Below are 17,995 nucleotides of genomic sequence, written 5' to 3' on the forward strand. Positions count from 1 at the left end.
GTAGAATACTTCTCTCAGGAAGTTCGGCTACATAGGGATGTGAAATGAAAATCTAAAACCGAAAAAAAGGAAGTAATATGTCCAATTTCAAATGCTAATAAATCGGTTAGTATTCGATGGATTTCCTTCGTTATTGCAGCAATAGATTGGAAAATCTTCTAAGATTCTTCCCAAAAGAAGATAATTGTAATTTTGTTATTCACACTATTGTACTATCGAAAATAGTCAAGCTTTGTCAAAACGAAAAATTCGACCTCTGATTGGTCGTTATATGATTGCTTCTCAAGCACGGTCGACAGAACCATATACCTTGCAATTGAAAACATGCTATCTGGCCTATATAAGAGCCTGTTTCAGCCGAAGCCGCTCATAATAGTTCTAGACAGCGACAACAGCAGTCCTCCCTTAGCAGCAGCAGTGGATACAGCAGCAGTAGCAGTGCAGCGGATAACGGCCACAGCTGTGGTATGGCAACGGATAGCAGAGTGCGTCTCAGCATCGATAGCAGGACCAGGTGATGCAGGGCAGCGGATACCAATGGCAACGAAAGCGTCCACTACTGTGGCAACGGGGATAGCGCAGCGGTTGACGTTGGTCTCAGCACCTATATAAGCAAAGCCAGCTGATGCAGTGTGGCATTTTAGTGAAATGCTGTCTCTGAGCGATAGCAGGCACACTAGCAAATGCATACACAGAAAAGAACGTTCTGGAAAACTTTTCAGTGTTTATTTCCCCCAAGGAATACTTTATTCGCACTGCCAGTGATAACGCAAAGATGTGATCGGCATCTTATCAAACATTGAATTAAACAACAAATTGTCCTTTTCAGGATGAAATAACCTAATTGAAGAGTTAATATTTTCTCCTAAATCAATTTACACTTTCAAGAAATTTGGAACAGATATATATATGTATATATATATATATATATATATATATATATATATATATATATATATATATATATATATATATATATATATATATATATATATATATATATATATATATATATATATAAATATATATATATATAAATATATATATATATATATATATATATATATATATATATATATATATATATATATATATATATATATATATATATATATTTATATATATATATATATATATATATATATATATATATATATATATATATATATATATATATATATATATATATATATATATATATATATTTGGCTTCATCTCCGTGTCTCAGAACGTACTGAATTATCTTTTCCTTCAGTCATGAGCACAACATCCGAAAAGCTTTCATTATCAGCATAAAAAATAATTTTTCGCATAATCAAAATTAAAAAATTATCAAATCCAAATCATGACAAGCAACTATATTATTGAGAATGGTCAATCCTTGTTGAAGTGCGAAATTTTACTGATCTGATTAGTCGTTAATATGATTGCTTCCCAAGCACGGTCGACAGAATCATAGACCTTGCCATTTTAAATTTGCTATTTGTTTGTATAAAAGTATGGAAGGCAATTATCGACTGAGATGGCTATCGATAGTTATCGATGATTTCCTACTACTATCGATAGGTTTTTCATCCCTATATAACTAAGAGCCTGTTTCAGTCGAAGCCGCTCATTAGGGACGAACGACCGTTTGGGGTTAAAGTCCCTTCAAAAGAAATCAATAAATCAATCGAAGCCGCTCATAATAGTTCTAGACAGCGACAACAGCAGTCTTCCCTTAGCAGCAGCAGTAGCAGTGCAGTGGATACCAGGCGGATAGCGGCCACAACTGTGGCATGGCAATGGATAGTGCACTAGTTGCAGCGGATCTCAGCTTCGATAGCAGCTGGGCCAGCTGATGCAGGGACAGCGGATACCAATAGCAGCGTTTAGCGGCCAAAACATTAGCATGGCTACGGATAGCGTAGCAGTTGCAGCGGGTTTAGCATCGATAGCAGCTGATGCAGTGAGGCACTTTAGTGAAATGCAGTCTCTGTGCGATAGCGGGCACTAGTAAATGCATTCAATGAAAAGTTGACACATTTTGACAACACATGAGCCGTCTAGTTTTGAGTGTTAAACCAGCTTTCACTATTTATTTTATCACACGGAATATTTTGTTCGCACTGTCAGTGATAACGCCAATATGTGATCGGTATCTTATCCGATATTGAATTCAATAACAAATTAAAAAATGACTGACACGCAAGCAGCCGGGTTTTCTTGTAAAAGTATTCTACTTCATCCTTCCGGTCGTGACTTTGCACACAACCCTCCTGTGATTTTTTTTGATAAACTGTGGAATTTGCCAGGCCAACGAAATCACCGCGGGTGAAAAAATATTGTGGTTTCTGGAACTTCGGAGCGTTTTTCTCGCTAACACGAATAGTTTGATTAACAAGATATTTTTTCAAAAATGTATCAAAGCATAAAGCCACAGACTAACAGACATAACACGTCGAACAAATTTTCGATAAAATCATCGTTTGGATGATTCCAGTACTTTACGTTAGTAACACTAGCACCATCTGCTGTCCTGTTCGCGCTGCGTCATGTATTTCATCAGCGCCAGCGTTACTGCATGTGTCAAATGGGGAACTACAAAATATGTATGAGACTGCATGACAGTGCCCCAGACAACGTTTTCGCGCGATGACTGTTATTCGATTGAAAATTTGAAATGAACGTTTTTTGTGGCGATGGAGCTAGGTTCCAGTGTTACGTCTGTTAGTCTGTGATAAAGCTACACAATTTTAATATTTCAATTTGGACAATTGCAATAGCGAAAAATTTCTAAATTTCGGACTAGGCTAATACCAGAAATTTTTGTACAGTGAACGTTTAGAATTGTGCACCAAAGACAGAAAAGAAGGTAGAAAAATAATATTAACAGAAAGTATTACACTTTAAAATATTTACAAAATTTTAGACACAAAAGATGTGTAATTATATAGTGAATATAACTATGGACGCGTTATAGAATCATTCGTTAGAAGAGAATGAGATTTACTCTAGAGCGTATCTGATAACTCATAAATGACTTAGGGATAACAACATGACAATTTCTGCAACTAAAATGACTTAGAGAACTACAATATTTTGTAACTCATAACTTTAAACAGCGATCAAAATTTTTTTTCAATACGTTCATACACTTTAGAGCATATAGTCGTGTCTTAAAAATTTGCTGTTTTTGTTGAACAAACAAAAAAGCTGATGACACTTTAGAAGCTCTATCGAGATACTTAGTTTACAACCTGGAACATTTGTGCAAAATATATACTGATTAAATTTAATAATTACTCTCTAGTTGTAGTAAATGGCGGCACTTGTCATCCATGTGCAGTTTTACGATGTTTTTGGTCACTGAAAAACAAAATTGCGCCACTTAAGGCCCGAATACACACACGGCGTTGCAACGCCTTCCTGACGAAAATTGTCAGTACCTTCTTGAAGTACCAGTACCTTCTAATGTGCCTTCAAGCATCTACCACCTTCCGCTCGCTTACACGGAAGGCGCAATTACGCCGTCTCGAACCCGCCGTGTGCTAACTTCTTGTCGTCATGCCACCCAATTCATGTTTGTTTATGTTTGTTGGAAGAAAAAATAGAACAACGCACTTCTAGAATCACCAGCAGGCGGAAAATGATACAATGCGGCGTTGCCGGCGCCTTTGCCAAAAGAAAGCGACACAAGACCGTGCGGAAGGCACGATGCGTCTACACGGAAGGCAGTCAAGCACGCGGCCAAAGGCGGCGAACGACTACTTTCTTCACTAGAAGGCAAAGCTAGAAGGTTCTGGTTGAAAGCGGTCCCAACAGAAGGTTTACGCCTTCTAATTTGTATGGAGAAGGCGTCATTACGCCGTGTGTGTATTCGGGCCTTTAGTCCTAGTTTTTAGGTCAGAAAACAATTCCCAACAGTTGAACAGTCAAACAAATGTATACACACGACTAAATCCAAGACCGAAAATGTAAACATTAAATTTTGTTATTAGAATAAATAAGAGGCCGTCCACATTCCACGTGGACAACTTATGGGGGGTAGAGGATACACAAACGTCCACGCTTGCCCACGGAGGGGGGAGGGAGGGAGTAATGCTGATGTCTACGGAAATATGCCAAAAAAATAGATTAGCTTATTGAGTCATTGTCAGCTATATGAACAATTGAAACTGCCAAATCGCTGGATAATCATTGCGTTATGCTTTTCGTACATTTTTAGTGGGAAATCAGATCCAAACTTGTGCGAATTGTAAAAATACAATCAATGCTTAAAATTCTGTGTGTTTGGTCATAAGCGTTTCATTAAACCATTTTAAACCGCCAAATTCGATGGTAACTCGACGTGAAATTTTATGAGAAGACTCCCCTTCTCGGGTTTCTGCCATACATTCTTAAATCCTACTGCAGCAGGAGGAAGATATGAATCCCGAAAATAATATAACAAACCATTTAAAGTGATATTTTTTGGCTCGATTATCCACAGAATACGGTTATTCTTAGGAAAAAAAAACGTAGAAACTACAATTACAAAGCACAATTTTGGAAATTGATGCTTGTTAACCGAGCTTAGTCATTTTTTGTTTTTTTTTTCACTGCATTCCGATTATGCTTGATATTTTTACTGTAACAGCCTTGATTGTTTCAACGTAGAACAACGTCTCTCACGAAAATCGTCTAAATAAAAATTTAAAAACGGAAAAGGGGGCAATTTTTTTTCCTTTTTGTCGATACGTTTCTAACGGATTTCTTTCGTTGCTGTAGCAATTGATTGGAAAATTATCCACGCATCTGCCCAAATGCAGAAAATTGTAATTTGATTTTCCGAGCTATTGTGCTATTGAAAATTGTCAAGCCATGTTAAAACATAGATTTCAACTTCTGAGGTCGCTTAATGCTTGCTTTCCCTAACACGGACGATATTATACCTAGTAAACCGGGAATGCACTCTTGAGCTATACTGCCGTGAGATGACATTGTGACGTAGATCCAAGTGATCAGTTTTTCAGTACGGCCCAAAAACGAAAGAATTCTTCGTCACTTTTGTATGGAAATGTGTGCCAACGTCACTTTGTTTTTTTGATCGTATGTAACGTACGAATAAGTAACAACGAAAAGGAATATACCAAAAGATAGGTCTTCGAATAATGAACAAATTGGCATGAAAAACTCATATTCGAGAAAGCGGCACTTACGTCACTTTGTCATCTCACGGCAGTATATAAGAGCCTACTTCTGCTCTAACCAATCAGTTTTCTAGTGGATGGCCACTCGGACGGTCCTAGCTCAGTAGCAGCGGGTAGCAACAATAGCGACAGTGGAAACCAGCAGCGGTAGCGGTGTAATCAGTGTCAGTGTACTCCGGACAACCTTGTTCAGAGGATGTGTGAAGAACTCGAACATCTGGAGGGCGGTTTGTGAAGCCGCCTCTCAAAAAGTCCTAGAGTTGCAAAGCAGGCGACAGGTTGACCACCAACATGCCTGTGCTAGCTAACTGGCAGTCTCCAGGTTAGTTAGCTAATTAGCTAAGAGACTTGATAGAGACAGGAGGTTGCACAAAGCATGAAAGCCGCTCGCCGAAGTAATACTTAGCGGTCGTCCCGGGGACTATTATGGGCTGGAGACTGGAGGGGTTTCAGTGGGTCCGGTCACTGTTTCAAACCAACCCCACACTCCCTGAGGTTGGTTCCCCTCCTGAGAAAAAAAAACCTTGTTGAAATATAGATTGTGTTTGATCTCATTGTTCGTTTAAGATCGATTTTCCTAACACGGTCGACAGAACATTATACCTAGTTAACCTGGAATGCACTGCTTGGGCTGTTTAAGAGCCAGCTTCTGCTTAAACCAATCATTTTATTAGTGGATGCAAACAATATCATATCCGATATTAAATTGAATAACAAATTGCCCTTTTGAAAACAAATTGAATATTTTTCTGAAGAGTTAATACTTTCGGGAACAAGCAACGGCAGCTGCGGCAAGTACCATCAGCGGTAGTGGTAGTAGCAGCGTAAAAAGCTGCTTTTGTGTGGTAAATGTGTTGGCCGACACATCCTCCAGCGAAATAACAGAAGGGTTGTATGCAAAGTTACGACCGCAAGGTTGTTTGTTACATTACTTTGTCTGTTGTATTCGAGAGGGATTAATAACAGTAAATATTATCCAACACTAATCTGAGTGACTCTCGGGAGTCAATTTACAGTCACTTTGAAATTTAAGATGTTGACTTTGAAGCTTATATGAGTATTACCGGAACCGTAATGATATTGATAGGTCGTAAATCGCCCCCGTTGCTATTTTGAATCTTTTTCGGGCTAACACATTATTTCCAGAGATATACAGTGATAAATAGTGTTGGATAAAAGTTAACAACATTGAGATAATATAGTCTATCGTAATCTTAGCGTCTATCATTCAAATATTTCGCGATCACTCCCGAATGCAACAAAGCCAGTGTTGCAACAAACAGCTCTAAGTAGTTCTACGTCATCCTTGCGGTCGTGGCTATGCACAAAACCGTTCTATTTTTTTAACTTTCGTGATTGACACCTTGTCGGCGCTATAACAAGTTTTTGTTCTTTATTGTGAAAACTGTTAGTTTTCTCAGTGCGTTAGTGTTTATCAACATTTCGCATAAAAATTCTGTAAACCTCAGTTGAAGAGTTTTTTTATACTTACTTTTTGGCATTTTGTGAAAAGCGCTTCCAGACTGAAAATATAGGGTAGGGAACATATTATAAGCAGCTTTAGGAACCGCCTGTGTATTCAGACGAAATACTCGAAATGTCTAGGGTGAAATCCAAACAGTAGTATATCAATCTGTTTCCATCAGCTTCTCTGTCAGAACTTGTTTTCAGATTGTAAAACTAAGACAGCAAACTTTAACAATAATCAATTAAAGTTACCAATCGAGGGACACTATTCCAATCACCCCGAACCTATTTTAAACAGTTTCCATCTGTTTTGCAGGCGTTTTTTGCATCACCCGAAGTGGCTCCTGAATGGCTGCATTGTTCACAGATTTTTTTGTGATTAACGGTATTTCTTATATTCGTAAGACAGCCATACAATCAAAGTTTTCGTTTCCATCATTGAAATTGTCGATATTGATTAAAAAGCTAGAGTTTGAAGCCTGTTTTTGCGACTGGTTAAAATGGGCGCTACTGCTTAAGCCGTTCCTTACCCTACTTCACAAAAAATACACTAAAAATCTCATTGTATGAAACAAAATTAAAATAAATTTCAAAAAAATATGAGGAAAGGTTTTTTTCTATATTTTTTGTAATGTGTCTTGTCATCGATTTCTTCGCTGAAACTATGGTGTTTCGTGTAGGGAGTATTACTGCAGGCACTCGAACATGCAACGGATTCAGCAAGTTCAGTACGATAAGTACAAATTAATCACCATATTTCCAAAGATAGAACTTAAATATGTACCCACTAGTGAAACTTTCGATTGCCTACGTTACTATTGCCGCACCGACATCGTGGAAATGGATATCAACGGGAATTATGACAATGAGGTTTTTCCTAACATTCTTATTACTGATTTAAGTTTATTTACGTTTTTTCGCATCTGGGTAATAATCGTGAGCAGATGTTAATGTACCGTGCACTTGATGCTGCAGAATTCACGTTTGGATATTGTTGTGCGGGTGCCGCTTAATTATCAGTTTAATTGAGAGACAGACTCCAACAGATCTTTTTGCCTTTCTCCTAGAAAGGTATAGCAATCACTTGCAAAACCGAATATATAAAAGTGCTCCAAAGGGCCGAATGGCATATATTACTCGACTCAGCTCGACGAGCTGAACATTTTCTGTATGTGTGTGTGTATGTGTGTGTGTGTGTATGTGCAGAATTTTATTCTCACTCACTTTTCTCAGAGATGGCTGGACCGATTTTCATGAAATTAATTGCACATGAAAGGTCTTGTTGTCCCATGAGACCCTATTCAATTTGTAATCGAATTTTTAGTTTAGAGGTTATGTTTAAAAATGTGAAAATCATGAAACATCAATATCTTAGAAACTACACAATCGATTTGAACAAATTTGGTCTCAAAAGAACGGGCTACCTAGAAAACCCTTAAGTTTTGAATTTCATAAAGATTGAACTTGTGGTTCAAAAGCTATGAAAAGAAACGTGTTCTGAAGACTGTTTAATCTCACTCATGTTTCTTAGAGATGGCTGTACCGATTTTCATAAAATCAGTGTCAAATGGAAGGTCTAGTTGCCCCATAAGACCCTATTGATTTGTTTTGCAGTCTAACTATTACTTTGCCTGTTATGTTTAAAAATGTGAAATCCAGCTATGCAAAGGAACATATTCCGAAGACTACTTGGACTCACTCACTTTTCTCAGAGATGGCCGACCCGATTTCCACAAAATTAGTGTCAAATGAATGGTCTAGCTGCCTCAAAAGACCCTATTGAATTCTACTGTAATCGAACTGTAACTTTATTTGTAATGTGCCGACTTGTGAAAATCACGAAACTTCATTATCGCAGAAACTACACAACCGATTTGATTATTATTATCAGATGAGCGGGCTAGTTAAGGGTTAACTGATGAATTATGATTGAACACGTGGTTTCAAAGTTTGGCTGCCCTACACGTTCCCATTTCATTTGATTATAATCGAACTTAAGCAACCGTTATGTATTAAATTGTAAATAAAACAACGAAAGTCCATTATCTCAAAGATTACATGACTTATTTGAACATAACTAGTGTCATACGAACGAGTCATCTCTCGAACTTACAAATAACAAACTTCATAACAATTTGATATGTGGCTCAAAAGTTATGGAAAGAAGAGAAATTCAAAGACTATTTAAAACTATACCTGCTTTGATCGATATATGTGGCCTCAACATAATTTAAATGTGGTGTCGTACTATATGAACGTTCCAAGTTCATTGATTTCTTGCGGTTAGTTTGAAGTCTGCAAATGCACGACGAATCGGCCATAGGATATGATCAAAGTCAAATAACAAATCGTTTGAAATGATTGGTTTTATCGAAATGACAACATCCTCGTCATTTGGCTTCTGTACATCGCCTTAATTCTGAATATATTCATATTGGGTGGTATTCTGTCATTATCAGCAGACTTTCTGGCATCAATCTGACACCGGAAATACCCATATTGGGAGGTATTTTTGGTTGTTTTCCAGAAACTAAAAGTGGTCGTCTTCAAATTCAAAATAGTGTCCAGGGTCAATGTTTGGTTTCTATGCATCATCACGTTTACGGAAATATCCATATTGAGTATTATTCGGTCATTTCCGACTGTTGCCTATAAGTTGCCATTTAGCAATTCAAAATGGTGCCTGAGGTCAATTGTTAGCTCCTTGCATCATTCTGGTTCCAGAGATACTCATATTGGATAGTATTTGTTTATTTTAGGCTGTTTTTTACAAACCGGTAGTCGCCATCTTGGATTTCAAAATGGTATTTAGGATACTGGTTAAAGAAAAACTCATAGTGGGTGATATTTGGTCACTTTGGACTGTTTTTCAGAAGCCGAAAGTCGTCATTTTGGACTTTAAAATTGCCTGTGAAATCAATTTCTGTCATCTGGGCGTAATTCTGGTTCCGAAAACATTCATATTGAATGGTATTTGGTCATTTCCGGCTGTTTGCCAGACACCGGAAGTCACCATCTTAAAATTCAAGATTGTGTCTGTGATCAAATTTTAGCTTCTGTGCATCTCTCTGGTTCCAGAAATACTAATACAGTGACATGCGTTCGTTTAGACGCACCATGTTTTTCACAGGTTTTTCTTTCAAAACAAATTGGATTTTGAATGTCTTCACTTATTTTTGTTTGATATCATTACCTAAAACAAAAAGCATCGTTTCTTCAAAAAATGTGCACTTGATAGAGAAAAAAATGCGAAAAATTAAAAATAGGCTGATGCATTCGTTTAGACGCACCTCAAGTCAACGTTGTAAAAGCTCAAATTTTCTGAGTCAATCAGTTGGCTAATACTTTGTAGCTCCTCCCTTACTAATAATAACTACAAATACTCTTCTGGGTATTGAATTGACAAGTTTATGAAGAGTATTTACAGATATTGGTTGCCAGCATGAACGTATGCATGATTAAGGGTCGTTTACTGTGTTGAACTGGCATCCATTGGCGTAAACTCTTGCAGCTAAGATACACCAGTGGTTCCTGATCGGGTTGCGATCCGGACTACATGCTGGTCCATCAAGTACGGTGATGTCTTTTATAAAAACCAGGCCTTGGTTTATCGGGAAAAATGAATAGTATCGTTTTCTTGCTGAAATACAACAGATTCATCCATATAAACCTCCAAGTAGGGAACCAAAACGTCTTCCAGAAGCTTGCAGTAGTTGCTGGAATACATTTTGGTGGTGATCCAGCAGATAGGAAGCTTTTTCGTCATAAGAAAATTTTTCCCATACCTTAACCTTTCCTCCACCAAAATTTCGCTTAGATCGAGGGACATTAAATTTCGTCAAATCGATCCAGTAGTGACTGTCACAGGCCATTTCTCATCAGGAAAAACATAACCTCGATGGCCCTGACTATTACAGTCAATACTGGCAAGATTTGGTGGAATTTAATGTCACTTGACCCAAGTGAAATTTTTGAGGAGGAAGAACTTGTGGTATGGAGAGGATTTTCATATGACGAGAAGCTTCCTATCTGCTGGATCATCACCAAAATCAATTCAAGCAGCTACTGTAAGCTTCTGGAAGACGTTCTGGTTCTATACCTGGTGACTACTATGTATGAACCGGTTGTATTTCAGCAAGAAAACGCTTCTAGTCATGTTTCCCAACGAACCAAAGCCAGGTTTTCTGAAAATGACATCGCCGTACTTGATTGACCAGCATGTAGCCCGAATTGTAACCCGATCAGGAACCTCTGGGGTATCTTGGCTGCAAGAGTTTACGCAAATGAACACCAGTTCAACATAGTGAACGACCTTAAATCATGCATGCGTTCATGCTGGCAACAAATCTCTGTAAACACTCCCCATAATCTTGTCAATTCAATGCCCAGAAGAGTATTTGTAGTTATTATTAGTAAGGGAGGAGCTGTAAGTATTAGCCAACTACTTTACTCAGAAAATTTTAGTTTTTACTACGTTGACTTGAGGTGCGTCTAAACGAATGAATCAGCTTATTTTTATTTTTTCGCATTTTTTTATTCTATCAAGTGCACTTTTTTGAAGAAACGATGCTGTTTGTTTTAGTTTATGATAACAAACAAAAATAAGTGATGACATTCAAAATTCAATTAGTTTTGAAAGAAATACCTATGAAAAACATGGTGCGTCTAAACGAACGCATGTCACTGTATTTAATGGGAATCGTCCATTTCAGGCTGATTTCCAGGAACCGGAAGTTGCCATCTTACAATTCAAAATGTTGTCTGAAGTCGATTTGTGGCTCCACTGCATCATTACGGTTCCGGAAATACCTATATTGGGTGGTATTTGGTCATTTGCCGCTGTTTTTCCGACAGCGGAAGTCGCCATTTTGGATTTCATAATGGCATTTGGAGACAATTTCTGGATTTTGAACGGCATACTGGTTAAAGAAAAACTCATATTGGGTGGTATTTGGTCATTTTCTGCTGTTTTCAGAAACCGGAAGTCGCCATCTTAGAATTTAAAATGCTATCTGTGGTCGATTTTAGCTCCTGTGTATTATTCTAGATCCGAATATTGTTATATTGGGTGGAAATCGGCCATTTTTGGCTGTTTTCCAGAAACCGGAAGTTGCCATCTTACAATGCAAAATATTGTCTGAGGTCGATTATGGAACATATTTGTTACCACTAAAAATACTCATCTGCCAATATGGTTACATTTAGTTGATTAGTTCGCGAGATGTGCAAAAATTTGTGAAGAAACATGTACTTCCAGAAGAGGGAGGGGCGTCAAACCTTTATGGACATATTTGTTACCTCTAAAAACATTCACATACCAAATTTGGTTGTATTTTCTTGATTGGTTCTTGAGCTGTGCGAAATTTGTGTTTCATTTTCATGGGATCCCTCCCTTATAGAAGAGAGAGTCGGGTTTCAAACCATTATGTACATATTTGTTACCACTAAAAACATTTACCTGCCAAATTTTGTTCCATTTGGTTGATTAGTTCTCGAGATGTGCACAAATTTGTGTTTCATCCAACTATTATGGACATATTAGTTACCCCTTAAAACATCCACAAGCCAAATTCGGTTTCATTTGCTTGGTTTGTTCTTGAGTTGTGCAGGAATTTATGTTTGATTTGTATGGGACCCCTCCCTTCCAGAAGAGGGAGGGGTCTCAAACTATCATAGGAACCTTTATCGGCACCAAAAACCCCTACATACAAATTTTCACGTCGATCGGTTCGGTAGTTTTCGGGCCTATATGAATCAGACAGACAGACAGACTTGACTGCATTTTTATATGTAAAGATTACAACATCAATATTTTAGAACCTAAAGAGTGAATATACATTTATTGGATTGAAGCGTTCATGTAAATCTATTTTTACAAATAAAAACTTGAATGAGAAAGGCTGGGTCTGACCGCTAGGTGGATTAATTTAGGTTTTATTCTTACAGCAATCGATCGAAAAAATAGTTGTGCGTCCACCAAAACGCGGAAAATTGTGTTTTCATGATGCTGACTATTGTAGTATTGAAAACGCCTTGTTGAACGCATATTTCAAACAATCAGAGTTGAAAACAAGGCCAAATATCAAGCGAGTCTCTCAGTGTCAGTCTAAAACAAACTAAACATACTAGTCGCATATAAATGCAAGCATACAAAATTGTAGTCGTTATTGTTAATCCGCTCACTGTTTCAAGAGAATGATTCATACTGGAAAGTGGATCGATCAGCAGCAAGCAGAGCTGCAACAAGTCACAGCGCAGCAGGTGGCGATTTCGAATAAAATACGTTTGTATGGTTTTTGTTGCAATACCTGATTGCAGTCTTCCATAGGGGACGGACCAGTAGAACCGGTGGATCGCACTGGTGATTCGAGATCACCTTCCACAGCGCTGAGTTTTGGGTCTCCCGTCTGTGTGGGAAGCACTTTCGGCACTGCTGAATACGTCCGGAATCATAATAGAAATAAATTTATTCCGTGTGATCGGCAAACAGCAATCCGCAATAACAATGAAATATCTAAAGTATCTGGTGGCTGCAATGTAGTATCTTCCCTAAGAAATATTCTAATAGGCGGCGTACGCTGCTAGATATAACAAAACATCCCACGTCATCTGCAGTTGGCAATCCGCAATGAACAAGTTTTTTTCGGCGTCACTTTTGTCTAGGGAAGGATTTGTAAAAGCTGAAATTTGTGAAAACTGAAATCAATTGTCCTCTTAATCGGAGCATAATTCTTCTCAAAACCGTGTATAAAATTATCTCCCGCCTTCTGTTTCACGGACTAAGGCTCTTGCAGCAAACTTTTGTTGGCGAATACCGATGTGGTTTTCGAGGGGGACGCTCCACTACGGACCAAATAATTACCTTGTCGCAAGGTAAACATTTGGTCTGTAGTGGCCCGTAGTTGTCCTCGCTAAATTTTGAGAATCCAACTTGCAGATTTACCATCTGTTCATAGACTTAAGGGCAGCGTACGACTTAGTTAAGAGAAAGGAGTTACGGCAGATAATGATCGAACAACTCCCAACAAAACTAATCAGACTGATTCGTGCTACCCTTGATGGTTCCACACAAGCGTCAGAGTAACCAGTGAGATACCGAACGCCTTCGTGACGTTAGATGATTTAAAGCAAGGTGACGGGCTGTGAAACTCATTGTTCAACAACGTATGGGAAGTTGCTTTACGGAGGGCTGGCATGCAGAGAAGTGTCACCGTCATGACGAAGTTTCACATGCCGTACGATATCGATATCATTGGTTTTAGAACCCGAAATATAGTAAAAGGCAGATAGGATATAGTATGAACAACACAAAACGAAAGGATAGAAACACCCAATCATAACATGACAAATTTCTGGAGCATGAACAACTGCAGAAGGGACGCAGCGAAAACAGTATATAACAATTATGCACAGATGAAAGAAAATTGAAACGGGATTGCAGAGAAGAGAAAGAAACATATACCAATAATATAATAGAACATTGAAGGTCAAAAATATACAATTAGCAAAACTCCGCATAAACAATTTTAGAATTATAAACATGCTGTGTAAAAAACTAGTTTTTAAGAAATCTACGTAAAAACCGCCTAAATTTCGAGAACAGCGTAAAATAGCCGAATGAGAATAATCGCGTAAAAATAAATCGTATAAAACGCGACTTTAGTGTACCGAACTGATATTATATTTAGTTTACATCTTGCAGTGAACATTTTCCACCGTGCTCTGCGCTTTATCTATCGCAGCAAATTACTACCTGCGATGCATCCACATATAGTTCATTTCCGTTTAGTATGCTTTGCGAATATCTGCAAACGTTACCCGATTCATACCATTGGAGAAATTTTTGTGCGTGGAAATGGTATACTTAATATCACTGCTGTTTTAATTTTTATTAACTTCAGATTTTGGTGCAAGTGGTATGATGATTTTCAAACAATTCCAAACTCATTTTACTCATTAACTTATGCGTTTTGAGCAGTTTTTTATTCGTACGGATTTGGCATCAAAGATTGGGGCATGATTAGTGCATATTGTGATATTGTGCATATTGTGGTAAAAGGCAGAGCCCTGTAGACTTGAATACATCACTGACTGAAGTTACTCAAGGAAATCAGCCGTTGGAACTCATAAATGTCAACGTGAATCCAGTTAGAGTTAGTTGTGAGAAACACTGGTCGAGCAGGTAGTGTAAGATACAATACTGATAACACTATTTTTTTATGTTATGCTTTGTTACCAGTTTTCCTTCCAGTGTACTTGACACTCAGATATCCTTCTAGCAGAAAGCTCCTTCTACTCGAAGGATCCCTCCAAGGAGTTTTCGCATTTGCCGGCGTACATTTGCACTGGAGCTCGGAGTACACCATCGATCAGAAGCAGTTTCCCATTGAGATGCACATCGTGTTTTATAATCCAAAGTACACATCGGTTGAAGAAGCTGAGTTTCACGAAAATGGATTAGCAGTTGTAGGATACTTCTTTACCAATAACAGTAGTGCGAAATCCGGACGATATGGATCGATTCGTTGAAGAATATACGCCGCTGCAAATCCAGTCACACGTTTGTTCATCCAGAATATATGAATTTGGGGAAAATTATCGGAACGGATATGGGCGAATATTTTGTTTATTTGGGCAGCCTAACAACACCTCCCTGTTACGAAACTGTCACCTGGATCATCCGGAAGAAACCATTGCTAATATCTAACATGCAGCTGAGTTTATTTAGGTCCCTTAGAAGTGAACAAGCTGTACCAAATACCAACAACAGACCACTACAGAATTTAAATAACAGAACAATTTGGCTATTTTCTAATTGAATACGTGTTTCAGCAGTAGAAGCATGTGCATAACAAGTCCATCAATACCGTTTTGTAGCATTCGACCTTCAAATCGGCACCGCAGTTTAATTCAATCAAGCGTGAGCGCCGCGAAAAAAAAATCAAATCAAATTAAAACCTCATTGGCTAGATTCAGCTTACAACATATCCTGCATTGGACACGAATCGACTTATGATTATTAGCCAAGCGATCGATACTAAACTGTACTATAACGAAAAAACTGGCAAAGAAAAATCCATCAACAATGGAGGAAAATTATAACACTACAACATTTGCCACTCGTTGTTGGATTGATTTATATTGCCAAGCCGCGGCGGTGCTCTGTTATGATTTAGCAAGGCGCACACGTCATAGAAAAGAAGCTGTCAGGCAATAAAAGAGTATCAGTTCCACATCGATGCCGCTCCGACCCTCGACAACTTTTCCTTTTCTTGATTTACGACCATTTGCAAAACTGCAACCAATCAGTAGCGAATGGCTGCAATTATTGGCGGCTTTGTTTGATTGGCTCTCAAGTTCAAATGTTTAGGGAAATTTGTGTTCGCTGTGTATATCTTTATGTTTAAATGCAAACTACAAGTAGGGGGTCTCGTGACTCTGATGGTTATCGGGATGCCCCGTTGGGCTAGCTCGTAGTAATAAAAGCGAAGCGTGATTCCGGATCGAGTTGATGATGGTTTTTGTTGGTGATAAAGACGACCGAAGGGATTTCCGGAGTAAACGTTTTCCTGTTAAAAATCAAAAATTTAGGCAATAAAACACTGATTCCAATCTTTATGTATTTTTTTGTACTATGTATTTATATTTGCAGGACACAGAGAAGACATACATAGTTATCTGAAAGAACCATCAATTACTCAAATAGTTTATAGTAACTTTTATCCATGTCCTTAATCAAACCACAAATTTTCTGTTTCTCTATCAAAAGCTCGAGCAATTTGTTTTAGTTCATTTATGCACATTTGTCAATTTACAATCAAATGTTTTTTTTCTTTGTGTGGTCTCATTATTGCAACCAGAGATATTCATAGTCGGATTCAGGAGGGTTCCAGGGGTGACCCCACAACACAAGTCATTTCCCAAGACTCATGACTAAAAACAAAAAAAAATGAAAATACAAAAAAAATCAAAATAACATTATTTTCCTATAACCTTCATTTAAGTTATATTTTTGTATGACATATTCCTTTGCTGAAATTTTGACAACTGAAAAGAAGGCCGCCACAATTCTCAATTTGGCTCTAGTGATATTGCCCAGGTATTTGCTGTACTGTGAGTCTTTAAAAATATTTTTCGTTTGAAGTGTGTATATCTTAGGGTCAGGAATCTAAATCAACCAAAAAGTGCATTTGGGTATTTTGGCTCTTACGTCAACTATGCAAAGAGAGGCAGTATACCGAGTTTCTATCCATCCTACCAATAACACCAAACTACAATTCCTTGAAGAGGGACCTCATCTAACGTTTCTCTTTGGCCAGGTTAATACTAAGAGGGATTTATTTTGGCAAGAGAAAGAAGTCTTATCGAATCCTCGTTCCTTCTGTCAATACCGTATCACAATTACAATTCCCTGATGAGGCTCTGAAGCTAAACCTCCGGTCAGTTTAATTATAAGACGGACCCATATGACAAAAGGAAGCAGTTCAATCGAAGTCTCGTTCCTCCAGCCAATACTTACTTTACTTACTTTTATGGCGACAGATCATTGAGATCCTATACCTAATCCAGATTACGTCTCCACAAAACTCGGTCTTGGGCTGCTACTCTCCAGTCTCCCCTTACACCCGCTGCTCTGACATCCTCGTCGATAGCACACATCCAGCGCGTGCGCGGTCTGCCTCGAAATCGTCGGCATCTATCCGGTTCTCTACTTAATATTATCTTTGCCGGTCGCTCATCCGCCATCCGTGCTACATGGCCAGCCCACTGTAACCTGCCGTGTTTCATCAGCTTGACAATATCAGCGTGTTTGTATACTTCGTCCAGCTCGTGATTCATGCGCCTGCGCCACACCCCGTTCTCTAGTTTGCCTCCGAGTATTGATCGCAGGATTCTACGCTCGAAGACCCCAAGCGCTCGTCGATCGGCCTCCTTCCAGGTCCACGATTCATGTCCGTAGAGCGCCACCGGGAGGAACAGAGTCCTATAGAGCGCAAATTTCGTACGGATCTGTAGGCTACGGGACCTAAGCTGGCTACGCAATCCGTAATAAGCCCTATTCGCCGCCGCAATCCGCCTCTTAACCTCGCGGCTCACCTCGTTGTCACATGTCACGAGAGTATTAAGATAAATAAATTCGTCGACCACTTCGAAAGTATCCCCATCCATCTCCACCGCAGCACCAACACCCGTAGAACAACCACGCTCTCTGCCAGCCACCATGTACTTCGTTTGGCAGTGTTTATGATGAGTACAATTCTCGCAGCTTCCCTTTTGAGAGCCGTAAAGGCCTCCTCAACTGCTCTACGGTTAACACAAATTATATCAATGTCGTCCGCAAAGCCCAGAAGCCTGTG

The 17,995-nt window shown here is 38.6% G+C and overlaps 1 protein-coding gene across 1 annotated transcript; it reads left to right on the plus strand.

The window, feature by feature from the left end:
• The first annotated feature begins 12,833 nt into the window (after nucleotides 1–12,833).
• Nucleotides 12,834–16,373, plus strand: LOC129729066 (carbonic anhydrase 2-like). Its single transcript, XM_055687548.1, has 4 exons — nucleotides 12,834–12,921; nucleotides 14,890–15,162; nucleotides 15,213–15,356; nucleotides 16,291–16,373. Exons 1-4 carry the CDS (start codon nucleotides 12,834–12,836, stop codon nucleotides 16,371–16,373), a joined length of 588 nt encoding a protein of 195 aa, XP_055543523.1.
• The last annotated feature ends 1,622 nt before the right edge of the window (nucleotides 16,374–17,995 follow it).

The sequence above is a fragment of the Wyeomyia smithii genome, chromosome 3 (genome assembly GCF_029784165.1).
Source record: "Wyeomyia smithii strain HCP4-BCI-WySm-NY-G18 chromosome 3, ASM2978416v1, whole genome shotgun sequence".
NCBI lineage: Eukaryota > Metazoa > Arthropoda > Insecta > Diptera > Culicidae > Wyeomyia > Wyeomyia smithii.

Excerpts from the sequence above, each read along its gene's own strand:
- LOC129729066 (XM_055687548.1), top strand. The coding sequence starts at position 12,834 with ATGATTCATACTGGAAAGTGGATCGATCAGCAGCAAGCAGAGCTGCAA. Across the intron at positions 12,922-14,889 it reads GGCGATTTCGAATAAAATAC|TGTACTTGACACTCAGATAT; the intron begins GTTTGTATGGTT and ends TTTTCCTTCCAG. Across the intron at positions 15,163-15,212 it reads CGGACGATATGGATCGATTC|AATATATGAATTTGGGGAAA; the intron begins GTTGAAGAATAT and ends TTGTTCATCCAG.